The sequence below is a fragment of the Lycium barbarum genome, chromosome 4 (genome assembly GCF_019175385.1).
Source record: "Lycium barbarum isolate Lr01 chromosome 4, ASM1917538v2, whole genome shotgun sequence".
Taxonomy (NCBI): Eukaryota; Viridiplantae; Streptophyta; class Magnoliopsida; order Solanales; family Solanaceae; genus Lycium; species Lycium barbarum.
Window position 1 is genome coordinate 32,851,416 of NC_083340.1, and position 19,446 is coordinate 32,870,861.

At 37.0% G+C, this 19,446-nt stretch overlaps 1 protein-coding gene across 4 annotated transcripts; it reads left to right on the plus strand.

Annotated features, from left to right (window-relative positions):
- Positions 1 to 12,607: 12,607 nt before the first annotated feature.
- On the plus strand, positions 12,608 to 18,132 carry LOC132635820 (uncharacterized). 4 transcript variants are annotated; one of them, XM_060352363.1, is made up of 9 exons: positions 12,613 to 12,773; positions 12,869 to 13,081; positions 14,749 to 14,809; positions 14,917 to 14,953; positions 15,645 to 15,722; positions 15,945 to 16,017; positions 17,002 to 17,041; positions 17,247 to 17,340; positions 17,759 to 18,132. In XM_060352363.1, the coding sequence occupies exons 1-8, from the start codon at positions 12,732 to 12,734 to the stop codon at positions 17,303 to 17,305; spliced, it is 603 nt and encodes a 200-aa protein (XP_060208346.1). In that variant the 5' UTR covers positions 12,613 to 12,731; the 3' UTR covers positions 17,306 to 17,340; positions 17,759 to 18,132. The 4 variants fall into 4 exon arrangements, with proteins under 4 accessions (XP_060208348.1, XP_060208346.1, XP_060208347.1 ...); XM_060352365.1 differs by lacking the exon at positions 15,945 to 16,017 and having other exon boundaries at positions 12,608 to 12,773; XM_060352364.1 differs by lacking the exon at positions 17,247 to 17,340 and having other exon boundaries at positions 12,616 to 12,773.
- The last annotated feature ends 1,314 nt before the right edge of the window (positions 18,133 to 19,446 follow it).

Below are 19,446 nucleotides of genomic sequence, written 5' to 3' on the forward strand. Positions count from 1 at the left end.
TGATCTTCTTGAAAAATATGGCGTGCATCACAGGGTTGCCACTCCATATCATCCTCAGACGAGTGGTCAGGTTGAGGTCTCAAACAGAGAAATAAAAAGCATCTTGGCAAAGGCGGTCAATGTGAATCGCACTGACTGGTCTAAAAAGTTGGATGATGCTTTATGGGCATATCGCACGGCATTCAAAACGCCTATAGGGACTTCACCGTATAAGTTGGTATTTGGGAAGGCATGTCATTTGCCTATTGAGCTTGAGCATAAAGCCCTTTGGGCATTGAAAAAGCTGAATATGGATTGGCATGAAGCAACCAAGCTGCGGTTGTTTCAAATCAACGAGATGGATGAATTTAGGAACAATGCCTATGAAAGTGCAACACTGTACAAGGAAAAGATGAAATACTATCATGACTCGAAGATCCTAAAAAGGGATTTTCAGCCAAAAGACTTGGTCTTGTTGTACAATTCACGCCTGAAGTTCTTTCCAGGCAAGTTAAAGTCCCGTTGGTCTGGCCCTTTTGAAATTGTGAGTGTATCCCCAAATGGAAGCGTCATTGAGGTGAAATCCGAGGATGACACTCGGACGTTTAAGGTGAATGCACAAAGAGTGAAGCATTACCATTGGTGTATTGATGATGGTAAGGTCGTGGATAGGTATCGTTTGAAATATGGCTCCTGAACTCGAAAATGAGGTACCACGTCGAGCTGTGACGTTAAACCAAGCGCTGTGTGGGAGGCAACCCACATTTACCGCTTTGTAAGTAGTTTAAAGTTTGTATTTTCCTTGTATTCTTTTGTGTTGTTGATGTGCTAATGTGGTGGGATTTTGAGAACAGAAGGGACCAAATAACTGCTGAGTGATCCAAGGCGAGACGCTCCATGTTACGGCCCGTAACTCATGTTACGGTCCGTATCATGAAGCGTAACAGGCAAAAAGAAAAAAAGAAAAAAATCACTGAAGGATGAGGAAGAGTGTTACGGTACAAGTTACGGTCCGTCGTACGTGTTACGGACCGTAACACTGGGTCGTAACTTTGATACAAAATCTGGGCTTCACTGAAAATTTTCAACATGTTACGCCAGGTGATACGGACCGTAACACGAGTTACGGTCCGTCGATTGGACTGCCAGGTCATTAATGAATAAGTGAAACGGGGTCGTTTGATGGACCGTAACACAAGATACGGTCCGTATCTCAGGATACGGTCCGTAACAGGTAACGTAATTGTCGGAAATGTTTAAATACATTACCGACGGTTCCCATTTCAAATTAAAAGGATTCTTAAAACGTTTTTCAACTCCCTCTCCCTCATAAATCCTCTTTTCTCTTCTTCACATCCTCCTCTCTTCATCTTTCCATTCTCCCCCATATTTCTCTAAAAATCTCTTTGCTATCTTCTTATCACAATCCCTGTTGTAAGTTTGAGTTTCATCCTTACAATCGCCAACGATCAGGTATTACATGTCTTTGCTTTTTTTTTCTTTTAGCTATCAATGCGAGTTCTATGATGCTCATGAGTAATTTCGTATAATATGCGTTGAAATTCGTGTTTTGGGCTGTGTTGATTGAGTTTGAATTTCAATTGATAAGTTATGGGGGATTTGACAATGGTTGGGGGTTGGGATTGGTATTGGTACTGTTTAAAAGATTCGTGGGCACAAGCAATTGCTTCCCACTGAATTGGAGGGCAAATCCGGTTAAAGGTTTCATTTGTGAAATTACTAAATCGGTTTGCCCACCAACTGTTCGATAAAAGTCCCCAATAAAAACTTTAATAAAACCGGGTGAAGTCTGAGTAACTCGAGGCATGTGAGGGGATATAATATTGTTTTACAACATACCCATGGGACATTAAGTCGAAAATCTTGGCCTCGTGCTTAAAACGAGAAAATTTGGCCAAGTCATTTGTTTGCTAATCCGTTGCCCGTCATTATGTGTTACAGACTGTAACGTACGTTACGGACCGTAACATCGCACCGTAACACCGATAATTTCCATGAAAACTTTCTGGAAATTTGGCTGATGTTACGGACCGTATCCTATGTTACGGACCGTAACACCACACCGTAACATCGATGGATTCCATGAAAACCTTCTGGAATTTTGACAGACGTTACGGTGAGGTGTTACGGACCGTAACACGAGTGACGGACCGTAACATCATACCGTAACACCTCTCAAATTTCCAGTAACTTTTCTGGAAATTTTGATCATGTTACGGTGAGACGTTACGAACCGTATCCTACGATACGGACCGTCGACTGTGTTACGGTCCCTTTGCTTAATTGAACCATTTCAGTTACGGTTGAAGATACGGCCCGTAACACCATCGACGGTCCGTCGACTGTGTTACGGTACCTGGCCTAATTAAAGTCCTTAGCTTAAATTCATAAGGTGTCTAATTTTTTTTTAACAACTTCTCGTACATCATATCTAACTTTTCCTTCCACAGGTATGGGTAAACCACGACAATCAAAGAAGGCTTCACCTAAGGTCGCGCAAAAAGGAAAAGGTCGTGCTGCAAGCAAGGTAACCTCACGGCTGCGCGACGACGATCTGATCAAGGACGCCAGGCCTAAAAAGAGGCCGATCGCACCTAGCAAGCCACCCCCACCAGTTGCACCCAGCCAACCAGACCCACAATCAGAAAGTTCCTCCTCGACTGAGGAGTTGAGAGAGTCGAGCTCGTCGAGTTCGTCGAACCAAAGTGAACCCCAGTGGGCTATCACACCAACACACCGATCTCAACCACCCATTAGACAGCCTACTGCGGAGGAGCGCGAAAAAGAGCGCGAACAGGAAAGAAGGAAACTTGACATTCGGCTGCAAGCTATGACTGAGAAGATCCTCCGGTTTAATGTGGAGGGATCTGAAGATTTATATAACAAGGGGTGTGAGCGGGTAAAAGGTGAGGGAATGGACCCAAGGCGGAGTATTTTCGAGGAACGGAATGTCATCTTCGATGGAATAGAAGGATATCCCGGCATTAGTGATACTATCCGATTCCACAAGTTGGAGTTTTTGAAAAACCCCGTTGGGTCCTACATATCGGTTTTTGTTAGGGAATTCTACGCTTCATATGGGGCAGCTGTATTCAAAGTAGTGAAGAAAGGGCAGCGAGCAACTCAAGTACCGGCAATGAATGAGGTTGTATTCCGGAAAAAGAAGATAGATGTCTCTCCATCGGCTATAAATAAAACACTATTCGGGGAAGATTATATAGAGCCTACAGCAGCGGAAGAAGGGGAGTTTGCCTACAAAATTGAACAGAAGGATACAATCCCCGTCCGAAAATGGGTAGCTTCTCTTATTGCACGGACAACAGATCCTGAATGGGCCATAGTGCCAAAGTTGACAGCCACCACGCGGATTTGGAAAAACACCCTAACGCCAGAGGCAAAGTTTTGGTGGCAAATTGTTCTGTTCCGCATCCGTCCTACCCAATCAGATAATTATTTGACTCCAGACAGGGTTGTTCTTGTGGCTTCCATAATGTCGCGATATAAGATCAACTTTGGACGACTGATAGCCGAAGACCTCCGAGAGAGAGCCACCCAGCCGGCCACTTCCCTCATTCATCCATGCCTGCTTACGCTACTATGCTTGCGTGCAGAACCAGAACCCCTACCCCATATCGATCACAGTGTGATTGCCAGCCATATTTATGACATCACAAAGGGGAAAGATGAGGTGTTGAGCCAGGGTTCGTTGCCCTCTGCATCGGTTTCTGAGGTGCCGGAGGGGCCTACGGGGTCAGATGTTATACCCTTGGCTATCATGGGTGAAGAGGGAGCTGCTGCGGATCAGCCCACAGATTCTGAGGCTCCACCGGCTGATCATGCTACATAGCCTATGCCACCTCCAGCCGCACCTACTTCGGGTGGTCCTACCTCTTCCACTGGAGCAAGCCCAGCACCACCGCAGGCAACACCAAGAGTCCCACCCGAGCTTGCGAGAAAAATGATGTTCAACCGGGACAATTTTGGGGCAGTGGTCCTGCAAGCGGATCGCACAGATAGGCAGGTCAAGCAGATCATGACTGAGCTAAAATTATACACAAAAAGGGCTATTGATGTAGCGCTGCGACCGATAAAAGAACAAATGGATGCGGACCACCTACAAATCCACTCCCGAATAGATGGTATTGAGGGCAGGATGACTGAGCTGACTAGGACACACCCTACATTGGAATTGGGTGCTATTCCGAGTGAGTTGCGGTCTGTCAAGGATGATGTGCAGAAATTGAAGGCCCAGGAAGTGGCTGTGGCGACAGACCAGGTTCCTAAAGTACACACGGAGTTGGTACAGAGCCTATACCAGCCGGTTCAGAGCCTACTAGGGGATGATGACAACGAAGACACGGTTGAGGAACAGCACGACGAGGAGTTGGAGGAGGATATCCCCTCTGTGGACAAAGGGAAGCGAAGCAGAGCATCGCCAGATCTCGAGCCCATTCTCCAAAGTCTTGATCCATATGCTGAGTTGCGCCCACAGAATGAGGAAGAGGAGCGGCGTACTTTGAAAAGAATCCGCCAGGAGTCCCGGTTAAGTTCCGACACCGCAGGAACTACTTCTAGCTCAGCTCAGCCCATTGAGCCGGCTCACCGTATTTCTCCCCCACCCACTGCTCCACCCCATGATGCTGCGACAGATCCGAGTGCCTAGGGCGCTCCAGGGAGGCCCTCCATTTTTTTTAAATGTGTTATATTGATGCTTTGAGGGCAATGCATGCTTTTAAGTTGGGGGTGTGGTATTTACTGATTGGTTGTTGGGATTGCTGTTTTAGTATACTGGATATTGTTTTTAGTATTTTTGTTTTGATGGGTATTTTATCCCAAAATTGTGATAATAAGCATGTGTGTAAGACAATTGTTATTGTTTTGTTTTGTTGGTATTATTTTTATTAGCAAGTATGTGTTAGGACGTTCTTCGGCTGTTCTTTGCTATGTGTTTGTTAAACCTAGCATGTTTAGGATGTTTAATATAGAAGTAAAGTAATGATGACTTAAGTGGTAGTGGTCCGTGTTTCTAGCATAGATATAAATGGTTTTTACAAGTTCAATGATATCCCTCCGAAAAATAATTTGTGATATACATCAAAAATGAGTTGTTAATATTGACATGTATGGTTCTTTTAATGACATTGCAAAGAAAGGGTGTTTATGCATATGAAATCTTCAAATGGAAATGAAGTCGGAATATTTAAACAATCCTTATACCATTGTGTGGTGAGTTTTTTTTTAGCTTCTATTTGCATATGATGCTTGCAATCTAGAACTTGCCCGGTTGGTCGTGCGTGAATTCTAAGGAGAATTTGATTGTGAAGTGATCTTAGGCTTTCTTTGTATTAACCCCCAAGTATCTTAAATGAGCTTGGCCCGTACAGAAAATGATCCCTAGTCTCCCATTTTTTAGCCTATAGACTTTTTCTTCGATTAACCATGAACTAACCTATTTCCCTTCTGTGAATAATCCCATTTGACACCAAGTCCCTCCTTGACACGGAAGAATGACAAATGAGGCTAAAAGCCTAAGTTGGGGGTGATAAGTCAAGATGCGGAAAATGAGGCCAAAGGCCTGTTGGGGGTGATCACGAATATAAAGGGACATAATTCAGCGTGGATATAAAAAAAAAAATTTAGATATATAGGTATATAAGTTCTAAATAAATCCACGCTAAAGATGGAGGGTCGGAAATGATAGGAAGAATGATGAATGAAGTCAAAAAGAAGTGTCGAGGAGAGTGAGTCACCGATACCCAAATATTCATCCTACCCATCCCTAAGCCAACGTTACAAGCCCAAAAATTCCTAATGTGATCACGATCAAATTGTTCAGAGTTGAATGCATGGAAAATAAAGGCAAGCCTATGGTTTGTGCACGCATGGTATGCAAATTTCTTTGTGAGTGTGAGTGTTCTTCTGTCTCTTTAGTCTTCTGTCCCATTTATGTCGTAAAAATGTGTTGGGACATTCTTTGGTCTATGTGAGGGCATAAGGATTATAGGTTTCAAAGTAACTGGCTTTCCGGAAGTTGAAATTCATGTGCATAGAGATCCCCGTACTATGATTGTGTCATTAATTGAGGTTGCATAGTTAATTGAAATTTTTCTAAAATGTGCGTTTTGTGTCACAAACAGGAGATGGATAAGAGCCTAAATATTTTTCTTGGATCGAAGAGTCCGTGCTAGAAACACATGCCAAACCCACCGTAGTCATTCTTATTTTGCTAAGATGTCGTGTGTTAGTAGCGAGTATTGTTGTAGTTGCTTGAGGACAAGCAAAAGCTTAAGTTGGGGGTGTTGATGTGCCGTGAATTTTAGCACATTTTATCCCTTTGTAACTAGACATGTTGCTTGATTTTAAGTGTTTTTACATTGTTTCTTATGTTATTTTTGTGTTTTATAGGGTTGATTAACTAAGGATCGGAAATGAGAAGTAATGCTGAAAAAACGGACAAATTGGAGCTAAGCGACGCTCCGTAACTCATGTTACGGACCGTAACTCATGTTACGGACCGTAATAGGGTCCGTAACTCATGTTACGGTCCGTACCTTTGAACCGTAACAGGGCCTGAATTTCCAGAAAGTTTTCATTGAAACCATCAGTGTTACGGTGGACTGTTACGGTCCGTAACTCATGTTACGGTCCGTAACATGTCACCGTAACATGAGCTAAATTTCCAGAGAGTTTCAATAAAACCTTCAGTGTTACGGTTTAGTGTTACGGTCCGTAACTCATGTTACGGTCCGTAACCCTTCACCGTAACATCATCCAAAATTCCAGAGAGTTGCCAAGTAATTGTCACCACTTACGCTTCAGAAGGACGGACCGTAACACAGGGTACGGTCCGTCGCATGGTGGCCGTAACGTCAAAGTGGTCAAATGACGAAATGAAGGACGGACCGTAACCTGAGTTACGGTCCGTAACAATGTGGCGTAAGGGCATTTTTGTCCAGAAACTTGGCGCGATTTTTGGCTCTATAAATACATAATGTAGGGTTTTAATTCATCATTCAGATTTTATTTTAGAGGCATAAACCCTAGGTTTTTAATCTTGAAGTGGTTGGAGCATTTAAGGCAACAAAATCACTCTCATTCCATCTTGTATTAGTATTGTAAGTGTATTATGTTAATCTTTAAGCTTTTTCTGTCAAGAAACATTATGAGTAGCTAATTTCAATTCTAAGGTTGTGAATCCCATGATTGGTATTATGTGAATGGGTTTCTATTATTGATATATGCATAATGGTTGTTGTTATTTATTCTATCTTTGAGTTGTAACGTTGGGTAATGATTGCAAGCATTAGCCGAAGCCATTATATTGACTTTTCTTGGGAAAGAGAGTCAATATTGGTAAGATTGAATAACAATGACTCGAGGCGTTAACCCTCGTTTAATAGACTAACTTAGGAATAAGAATAAGTCTAAATTGGCATCATTGGCCGCTCTTCGATTGTAACTCTTTTATATTCGGAAGAATCATAAAGAGAAAATATTACTTAACTGTTGGGAAACATTAAGAAGTCTTTAAGAGACCAAGTGCATATTCATAGAACAACCATTAGAAGTATATCACTTTGAAACCTAAAGCATAATATCTAATCAAATTGGGGAACACAACCTTACTCTCTCTCTCTCACATTAATTACATTTTAAGTCAAAGTATTAAATTATATTATTCAACAATCAATTCAAACTATCCGGAATAGGATTAAAGCATTTAAAGACCGGTATCGCATACGATTAGTACTCTTTTCTCTCCATATTCCCTGTGGGATTCGACCCCAACCTTGTTGGGTTACTATATTTGACAACGTCCGCTTTACGCCATTAATAGGTGTAATTTGAGCGTATCACGTACCGAATGCGGTTGACTCGAGATGAGAAAACCGCATCTGTTGGTGCGGGTACGCCGATCCAAAATAAGCGTGTCTGTTGGCCCGGGTACGCCGATCCAAAATCAACGTGTCCATTGGTCCAGTTAACCAGTTGCAATGTTGCCACGTGTCAGGAAACCGTTCTGTCGTTCGCACTGACGATCGTACGGGTGTCAGACCGTACGGTCCTACCTTATCTATTTTAGGGTTTCTTTATTCAAAAGGGTTTTGCATTGTATTCAAGACCCATAAGGCATACCTATAAATACAGGACATTCTCCCACTTTTTAGGGTTAGCTTTTCAGATCCAACATTGTAATCTATATATAATATAAAGCTAGGCATAGACAATCCTATGTGGCACCTCTCTATGACCTCCATTGGCATTTATCTTTTTTCTCAATTTTTTGACTTTTGTCCTATTTTTCTACACCTATATGCTACTAAAAAAAAAAAAAAATCAAAACTCAATTGTTAAAATAATTCTCAATATACGTAACTCACTTTTTGCAATACTCAATATTGAATACTGTTTAATGCATTTCACTCTCTTTAGTAACCTTTAAGACCATCATTATCATTTCATGAGTTGTAAAAAACCTCCATCTATTTGCATTCTCTAATTAAATAACATGTCTCCTCCACTTTCTTTTACCTAAATTTTTATGGTTTAATCTATCTATAAAAAACAAAAATATCCATGGACGATGGAATTGTGATGCTAAAGTTGCTGGCCAACTACTTGAGAAGACTGAATTACTATTGCTAATGTGATAATATGGCACCAAAAGACAAACAATCATTTTTGTTCTTCGCTCTACCATCCGGTACTTTGTCATTCCTTTTAACAGTTTGGAAGCATAGTTTCATCTGTTAATAATATTTTGAGTTGGGTAAGATACGGATCCTTGACTACAAATTCATAGAATTATATTCCATCACAAAGCAATTACAACATTATTCTTCTGACGCATTTTTTGATTTTTGATCTTTAGGTTCCAGTTCTCTTCTGAAACAACCAACTTTATTATTGTTGTGCTTCTATTCCCTTAAATGACTTTCTTGACTTATCACTTTAGATGTAATTCTTATTACCTTATTTTTAAGTTTTTGGTAATTCATTGATGTGTTATTTTTGCCTGATAATTATTTTTTTAATTATTTATTCTCTTCTATTTTTCTGATTTGGTGCATGAGTGTAATTTTACTTACCGTGTATGTTTTTTTTGGTAATTTATTCATGTGTTATTTTGATTGATAATTATATTTTTCAAATGGTGTTGTTCTCTTCTTTTTGGTTTCATTATGCTTTAGGATCTGGAAGTGGAATTTTCTATTTTGATCTCCATAGGTATGAGTTTTCTGGTAGTGAAAGCAAGTTTGTTGAGGTATTATAATTTTAGCTGCCTCTCACCATCTTTTTGTCTCACAATATTCCTATTTATATTTTTGTTATTTCCTCCTCTCATTTTATGTGTGTGGTTTTGTTTGTGTGTGATCAGCATAAATAAATAGATTAATTTTATTTATTTATTTATTTAGTTGTTTAATCTTTTATTTCTAAAGTTTTCTTTTTTCTTCTTCTCATTTAGTTTATCAGAACAATACATTTTTATTTTTATAATATTTCAATTCTTATTTGTTGAAAGTTATTAATCAGTTATTTCATGAAATAGTCTAAAACTGATCTCATCATATCAAAGGACTTCCGTGTGATTAAATGGATGAAGATACAATGTAAAACATAAGAAAATAAAAAAGCCTTGAGGAACTTGCTCTTTTATTATTGTCCTACGACGGATTCTCACGTTCTCTTTCTGTAACAGAATGAATAAGTGTGTTTCTACATTTATGTATATCATTTTTGTCAGCTTCTAATTAATTTGACTATATTAATTTTTATCCCTCTTTTCTTTTCAGTAATTTTTAATGGTGTAACACACGAGTTTTGTTAGAACCGATATCCTAGAAATCTTAGCAGTGCTGGAAACCATGTCAACAACATATTTTTCATAGCTATCGATTGTTAAAGCCAGAGTGAAATATGATACATGTCTAACACATTAGAAGTCAATCAAATAATAAGCATGTAATTCTTTTAGAGTTTTTTATAATTCATTTCATGAATCACACAATGTTAATATTTTTTATGTGAGTAAATAACACATGGTAGTATTTGGTATGCAATGAATTCACGTGAGAATTTTTTTCAGTCGATTAGTTGTAAAAACTATTGATACCGTGTAATGTATCATGAAAGTACATGTTATCACCATACAAATCAACTTTTATACAAACATTTTTGGATAGAAAAGAAAATAAAATTTAATTTAGAGGATTTTGAAAAAAATTCACATACAAAATGAAGGTTGTTTTGACTTTGGCTAGAGAATAATGAGAGAGAGAGAGAGAGAGAGTGGGATTGTATGTCTCCTAAGAGAATTCTGCTTTCAACTTAAAGAAAGTGATGGAATGCATACTAGAAGGTATTTACAGAAAGAAACACATTTTTTAAAGTTTAGTATAAAAATTGGAAGAGTAAATAAGGGTTGTTTCAAGAAAAAGTTATAAGAGAGATTATAAGATATTTGTAAGAACATAGCCATTTGATTCCAGAAGGTGAATAACTACAAACTTTAGTACCTTAGAGGAATTAAAATAAATAAATCAAAGTAAAATGAAGAAGGAAAAAAACATATCACTATATGTAACAATACATTTATGTATCACTTCTTGTATACATATGCATATTTAATGTCAATATTGATTGAATATTAACAATTATTTTGTTAACTACTAATGATAATAGTTGTTAGACCAAATTCCTCTCTTTCTATTTTCCTGAATATATTAAAGAGGGAGAATGGAAAGAGGAAAAAAAAGGATAAAGAAAATAGTAGAATCATGTTTCATGCTTGCTGTTGATTAGCCTATCTGAAAAATTGAACCGTTTACACACTTATATGATCCTTGATGAACGAAAATCGCACCATATGTGTGATTGAAAATAATATATTAGTGATTTATTAAATTTACGAATTAATTTTATATGCATATATAAAAACATTTTGTTACATATTTTATATTAATAAAAATTACAAGATAGATCCTTTATTAAAACTATTATTATCCTTTTCGATCGCGCGAAGCGCGGACAACTTCACTAGTAGAAAAAATATATTGAAGCGCTCTCTCTCTCTCTGTGTTATTGGTCCAGATTTGTGGTGTTCTTTAGCTTATTCATTCAACATAATATATTACTCAACATATATATTTGGCATAAATTACACACATGCATATATATATATATATATATATATATATATATATATATATATATATATATATATATATATATATATATATATATATATATATATATATATTGTAACAAATGAATCCATAGTCACTTCCATCAACCAAATAGATTAAAATTCATCCACATATTCTATACCTCACTTACAATTTTAATTGTTATCAAATTCGGGGTAAACAAAATCCACAGCAAAATAGTTTTCATTCGCAGCTAGCAAAATTGACATTCTTTTAAAAATCGATTAGTTTTTCCAAGTCAAAAAAGTCTTCCATATAGCATCTTTTACACCATCTCCATAAGGATAAAACATGTCCGGCTTCTGGTCATGAGTCATGATACCTCCTTATCCATGCAAGTTTTTTCAAGAATGAAGCGCTGTAGAGTAACGAGCACAATGCCATCTTCAGCACCTTGCCAAAGATGTACCAAGGCTTCATTGTTAATGTTACTAAAAGGGTTCTTCAAATCCATAGGATCAAATTCAATTTTTCCAAAACCAACAATCAAGTATCGATGGAGGTTGGAGGGACTCAAAAATCCCCTTGTTGTACAACATATGCCTGCATATAAAGATCACTAGTCACCAAATTCAAAAAAAATATGTTTTCGAATTACGGATCTTTTGATATATAGATTTTGTTTAATGCTTGGTAGAAAAAGAAAATATTTTCCTGAAAAATCGGTGTTTTATTACTTAGTTCTTCTGTTTGATAAGAAATGGAAAATATTGTCCCAAAAATATTTATAGTGTTTAATTTATACACACACGTTACCATTATTTCCTTTTTAATAATGGAAAGAATTAAAAGAATTCGTGGGTCCATTTTTCTCAATTATTACTTTTTATCTTATTTGAAAGACAAAAGTCCTTGATTAGGAAGAACTCTTTTTTCCTCTTCATATTGAATATTGTCCTTTATTGGACTTGTAAAGAGTTAGTAAAAGAGAGTGGAATCTCGCACATGAGAAATGAACTTGAAGCCAAAACTGGTCGATTTGCCCCACCCTTGCGTGAGATATACGTGAGGCCTAATCCAACAATTTTTTGTTGATAAAGGTTGTGTGCGTTATGATATTTTTCTTAACAACAATATCTTATAATTTAAATATTAGATTTATAAAACATGAATAAGAAAAGGGATTGAATGGAGCGGGTTTGAAAATGAAATTGAGTTATGTTGAAAATTTCCGTTAAGAAAGGGAAATATTCGAAAACTTAAATGATAGGAGGGATATTTTTAATACAAAGTAAATTCGAAAGATATTTTTAACCCATTTTTCAAAGAGGGATATTTTTGACCCTTTTCCAAAAAAATATGACGAAAAAACAAAGCAAATAAAAGAAATCAGTTGCGTCACATAACCCAAGTCCCAACTAACGTAACGTAACATAACATTACAATTCTGTACATGAAATCAATAATCCGTGTACGACGTCGTTGTATACACTTGTGTTCTACTGCTCCAAGCAAATTTCTCAGCCTAATCACTCATCCTCTTTTTCTTTTTTTCTTTTTCTGTCAAACAAGCAAAGCTCAATGCGTATCTTCAATAGCAGCACTTCCCACTCTTCCAAGAAGGTATGAAAAGTTACTTTTCTTTTTTGGTATTCTTATTATTAATATCAATATATGGGTGTCTTCAATAGCTCGTTTTCTTTTGCAAAAACAAGCAGAAGGAGGAAAAAGAATGGTTAGGAGCAAGTTTCAAGCCAGAGAATTTTATTCCGGGAATAGTTATTGGTTTCATTCTTGGGTTGTTGTTGGATTTGACTAAGCCTTCCAAAAGTAGTACTAGTAACACTTTGAAGAAGACTAGTCATTTGCTTAGTAGAAATCATCCTGAAAAGATTTTGGCCTCATCTAAGGCTGACGAAGACCTCAAAATGGTTTGTGCATTCTTCTTTTCACTCTTATCCGTAATTTCCTGTCTATTTTTTGGAATTAGTATCACTTTGATTTGCTTAAATTTTATATAACATTTTATCTGTTCAGTTCAGGTGGAGGGTATTTTGCATATTTTATTACTCCCTCCGTTTCAATTTGTTTGTCTGGTTTTGACTTGGCATGAAGTTTAACAAAGTAAGGACCTTTAATCTTGTGATCTTAAACATGCTGCGTGGAAAGCTGGAATTAAAGAGTTGCCAAAAAAGGAAAGAGGTATTCTTTTTGAAATGGACTAAAAAGGAAAGTAAGACAAACAAATTGAAACTTAGGGGTTGTTATGGTTCGGGGTTTGTAGTAATGCTTATACTGAAAGAACATACAACTGAACAGGGGACTGCAAAGTAGATTCTCCGTTAAATATGTTATGATAATAAAATAGGCAGATGAAAATAAGATGATTAGTCACTCCCTTAAAGAGAAAAAGAGTATTAAGTTCCAAAGTTTGTAACTTTTTTAGCATATTCTGGTAACTCTTGCTTTGGCCCTCATAATGCAAAAGCTAACTTGATATGTAAGAATTGTTGGGTGATACTTGAGTGGAAATCCCTGTGCATTCAAAATATTGTTTCACTGTATTATACTGATCAACTTTTGACTAGGATATAAATATTCAGGCAAAATCTTTTCCTGTGAACTGTTTCTACATCATTGAATTCTTGACTGTAGCCAAGGTTGATGAATCTTCGATTCTTGATGCCTAGCACTAGAGATACTTGCTTTAATTTCAACGTTGTTGCTAGGCTGCTTGAAAATTAATTGGGAGCATGTACATTTTTGAGAGATTGAAAATTGGTATCTTCATCAAACACTTTGCCAGAAAGTAAATTGAACTTATAAAAAAAAAGTAACTTCAACACCACCCCCTTTCTTTTGACATGTGATTTTGGCTGCTAACTAGTGAGAATGGAAGGTGAGTGGCACAAAGGCAATTACTACTAATGTAATTTAGTTTTCCTAAACAAAAGGAGGAACCTTCTTTACTCCATATCGTGTTTCCTTATCTTGAAAACACTAGAATCCAGATTTTTCCTTTTTTAAAATTTGTGTATGTGTGAGAGAGTGAGTGTGTATGTGTACTATCTTCTTCTTTTTTCTTAGAAGTAAGATGCTATATTGACCTTATAATATATTTATATGCCAGTAAAAATATATAGAACTTTTAATATTATCATCATTTTTATTACTCCTATTATTTATATCTTTTTTAACATATTTTTCACTTTTTCTTTTTGGTATAATGATGACATGACTTGAACTTAAATGGTGAAACAATCGTCAGTTAGGATACATATAGCCGACCCCAACTTGTTTGGGACCGAGGCATAGTTGATGTTATTGTTTCATTGCATCTTGAACAGTTTGGTACATGATTCCCCCCCACCCCCCTCTCTCATGCTCATTCACACACACACACAACACTCTCTCTCTCTCTCTTTCACACACACAAAACAAATCAAAAAAGGAAAAAGAAATTGATATTGGATGCTTCTTGTCTTCATCGAAACATATATTGTGATATTTGTTGTGTCTAGGTATATGTTTGACTGTCTCTTTGTTGAATGGGTTTCTACAAAATGCTATGTCCTGACCTTGAGATATTTAATACCAGGTATTAGTTGTCAGACAAGACCTGAAAATGGCACAAGGAAAAGTTGCATCTCAGTGTGCTCGTAAGGAACCTCTAGCATTTTGATGTTTCAATCCTTCCATATTTTGCAAGTTCCTCATGATGTTTTCGTGGTCTGTCACAATTTAACTGTTTAATTAAACGACGCAGATGCTGCTACCGGCATGTATGCAGACCTTATGCAAAGGTATCTTTACATGGATTACACTCTACTAGCTGAGAACAATCTAGGACATTAACCCGGAGTGGTCATTTTTCTTAGAATGGATGAGCAGAACTAAGTAGTTTTACAATTAAACCAACTGCATCAGCTCTTAAGCATCTTGCTGGCCACGTGCAGCTACAAAAGTCCATTTGAGTGTGGTTGTTATTAAACTTGGAACTTTATTGTCTTGAGATCCCACTTACCTGAGGAGTGTTCTTTCATTAGATGAAAAAAACTACGATATCTGCTCGCCTCCGCAAGGCGCAAGCCCCATGCAATATCTTATCCAAATTACTCATTTCTATTCCCGAATTGATCAATTTTTATCCAGTGCAGCTCTGCTTTCTGTCTCTGGTGTGGATGCGCACCCCTTCTCAATTTCAATCCTCATCATGTTTTTTCGTGGTTATGCATGTCAATAAATGAAAATACGAAAATCTTTTGATGGTTTAAAAATCCTTCACCTTTAGAGCTGTATTTTTGTCTCAACCCATAGAAAAAAGAATGTATTGTTTGCAACAAGTATCCAAGAAATCATTTGGGCCTGTAACAACCTGAAGACCCCATTTCTTTTGCAGATTACCAGTTTCCTTTTTTTTTTTTCCTTATTTCTTATTACAAAGATATGAAGTGGCATTATTTGATGATTTATTGGATGAGTTACCTAATGCAGCGATCGGTATCTTTTGAGGCAATGGGAGCAATGCGGACAGCCCAAAATAGTTGTTACCTGCAAGAATCAGCAAGAAATGTAAGCAGGTGATCCTACTCTATGTTTATTTTCCCTTAGACACCATGAATGCCTGTGCCTACTTGTGAAGAATGTGTCATCATGTTTGATTGGCATTGTTTTATAAAACGACAACTACACCTTAGTCCCAAACAAGTTGAGGTCCGCTGTATGAATCCTCACTGACCATGATTCTCCTTTTAAGATTGACACTTTTTATATGCTTGGAAAATATTCTATTAGGAATAAGTTGAAGGAAGCAGCCGAGAACATTGGTCTTCCAACTTTTGTGGTTGCTGATGCGGGACGTACACAGGTATCGTTCCCAAGGAATAATGTAAAATTGATGATACTTCTATGAAATATATAACATTTATGTTAAGAACAAGTAGAAGAGAGCTAGCGTTGGCACAACAGTAGAGTTGTTCTTTGGTAATGTTTTCTTCACAATTTTAAAGCATGAAAATAAAACTTCGCAAAATTGTTAGGGGGAAGGCTGCATGTGATATATTTCCCACTCTCCACCTACCCCCGCACTAGTTGGGGAGCACTTCATTCATGGAATGAGATCTTTTATTAAAAAGATGTAGAGATAAGAGGGAGTTATAGAGAAGAGGAATTGTTTCAAAAAACCTACAATCTCTTGGAATCAATGTGGACACAGCTAAGAACACAACATATATAGAAGAAAATGATCTATATAAGAGATATCAACTAAGTTAGGATTAATAGTAATTGGTATTACACTTACATTAGGTCTGGTGTTTGTTAGCAGACATTTTAGTCTGATTGATACTTGTATATTCTTGAAGGGATAACTGTAGATTAGAGAATTTCTAGTTTTAAAGTACTTCCAAATTGCTTAAAAAGACAAATTATCTAGTGTTGGAATGTATTAGACATGAATGGAGTAGATAGATACAGATGATTTATATAAATGATTTAACTAATTTGGGATTAGGCATAGTTAATTGATCCACTATTCCACTAAGGACCATTTCAAAAAGAAAAATTGATCCATTAAGAACGTCTAGAGAGTGTGACAAGGATATGCTGCAGTATCTATGCTTGTTGGCTGCTCTCAGTTGCAGAAAGAATATTACAGGTGCCTGATTTCATTCTTTGCGTTACAGAGGAAGAATATGAGGTCGTGATTATGTGGTTAAGTAGCAGCCTAGAGAGATTCTTATTGAGTAGTTTATTTAGAAGAGTCCTTTTCGTTCTCCTTTTTGTTCGTTTTTCGAGTGTACCAAATGGTCCTCAGAATGTACTCATGTTTTCCGGAATTTGTGTAATGCAGGTCGCATCCGGCTCAAGGACAGTTCTTGCTGTTGGACCAGGTATACTTCTTAATCTTTTTGCTGCTATTCATATGTTTTTTTTTCTTTTTCTCTTTTTTTTTTTTTTTTTTTTTTTTTGTTCCGTATTCCATTGCTTTATAACATTACTAGTAATATATTATGTGGTACTGAATTCAATTGATCCGATTTATCTATTTGAGTCTATATGTAATTTTTAAGGCTCAAGTATTCTATTATTCTTCAGGTTTTCATCTACGTAGAATGCTCACTTCTAACCAGCCAGTTCTATGGCAGTCAGAATAAACCTCTGCACATCCTAACCACTTTTGTTGACGGTTGTAAGATCTCTTTTAGAACAGTCCCCAAATCATCATTTGCTCTTTTCATAAAAAAACTGGAATGTTTCCATAATAGGTTTTTATAGCTAAATTTCATTAATAGTTTATGAGATGCTGCAAATTTAATTCCATCACTTAAACAGAAGAAATAGTTGGAACAACCTTTTTGAGGGATGTTAAGAGATTATTTCAAAATGTTGGGGAACATTTAATAAAAAATCCTGTGAAAGGGGATAAAATTTGTGCACTGGTGCACCTTTCGTACAAATCAAATATGTATTTTGTTATTCTTGAGGATACTCCTTGTTTTACACCTATTATTTTGTGGGATAGCATGCTAGCTCGGTTGGTGTTTGCGCCCAACTTGTACTCAAATCTCTTTGGTGCGATGCTCAAAACTTATTCTACCATTGAGCAGGAAGCAAGTCAGCGGTAGATTCAGTGACCGGAAAGCTGCGCCTCCTTTGATGATATTGACAGCTTCCATTGGAACCCGTGTCAGATTTGAGCGGGTAGATTTGCAACAACTTTTGATCCGCGTTTCTCACAGAAGACATGCATAGTTCCTGACATGAAGAATTGATAGATGTGCTAATATCAAGATAGGTCACTTAGTTTTATTTTATTTTTATGCAATGTAGTGCATAAACTTATTCTTGCCTTCCAGTTTCAATTTGTATGTATTTGTCACAGCCCCAATAATGTTGTCTACACTGTCTGGTTGTGAAAGACAGTTCATGTATCTTAAAAAAAGTACCATTAATCGTTTAGTTGTTCCTCATTTTTACTCGATGATCTGCAATTATTTTTTGAACATTTTTTGCTACTTCGCAAATGTATTTTTTCGCAATTGTGTGGCTAACCTCACAATTGCGATCATATGTCCGCAAAAGCGGCTTCATCAGGAAAAAAAATTGCAACATGCTGAATTGTGATTTTTTGTCTGAAATTCACTCGAACCCCTCGTGTTCCAACCCAAATCATCTCGACAAGTCTCAGAATACCCTATGGACCTACGATACTTCTCAATTCAAGGAGCGAGATTCACATACTCAAAAGGAAAGGTCGGAATGTTACAGATACATTGTGGGAGGGTTGCTAGTTCATGAGTCTTTATATAATTTTGCGCGTATGTTGTAAGAATAATAAGAGTACTAAGATTATGATTTGTTTATTGAGCCACATGATTAGTTATTGAAAATATAAATATTTTCATAGATTTTTTATTTTGGTAACTAACGATTGTATTACCAGGAAAAATATATGCACACAGTCAAACTGAACCCTCTAGAGTAGGACAAAGAGCCCCAACTAGTACTGCATCTGAACTACACAACTTAGTGTAAGCTCAAAACATTACAAACTCCTACCAACTACTTCTATGGATAAAAATGGAGCTCCTTGAGCACTTTTACGACTTCTTCTCTCCTTTGGAATGGACATCCTATATGATCATCTTGACCATTACTGCTTGTGTCCTCTTCTTCTTTGAAATACTGTCATGTTTCTCTCTTACCAAATGTAGTAAATGCATCCCGAAAGTGTCATCTTGTATATCTCAGCCCTTGCATTGATCCCATTTGCATGTTGTCTTGCCCATCTTTGCTCCTGGTCCCAGTTGTATACTTGTCTGTGAATGCCCTGCCCAGTAAGTAACTTTTGCCACACCATATTTGCTACAGAGCGTTGAAAGAAAAGATGGTGGCTGCTCTCTGGACTACTTTCACATAAATTTTCATAAAAATTCGATATGCCGTTTACAAGTAGGGGTACAAATTAATATGCATTCTTACAAGTATGGGTAGCTATGTTTAGCAGGTTCCGCAGTGGCGGAGTCAGGATTTTCACTAAGGGGTTCAAAATATAAAAAAATAAACATACAAACAAGCCAAATGGGGTTCAACATCTACTATATATACATAAAAAATAATTTTAATCATGTATAAACGGTGTTTTTTTTTTCGCCGAAGGGGGTTCCCTCGGCCCTATGTGGCTCCGCCCCTGGTTCCACTTGGTTAAAGTTAGAGGCATCAATTAGTTTGGGGTGTGACAATTAGTTTTAAGAACTCTGTAAAGTTTGTACCAAAGATATCCACTGCCATAAAC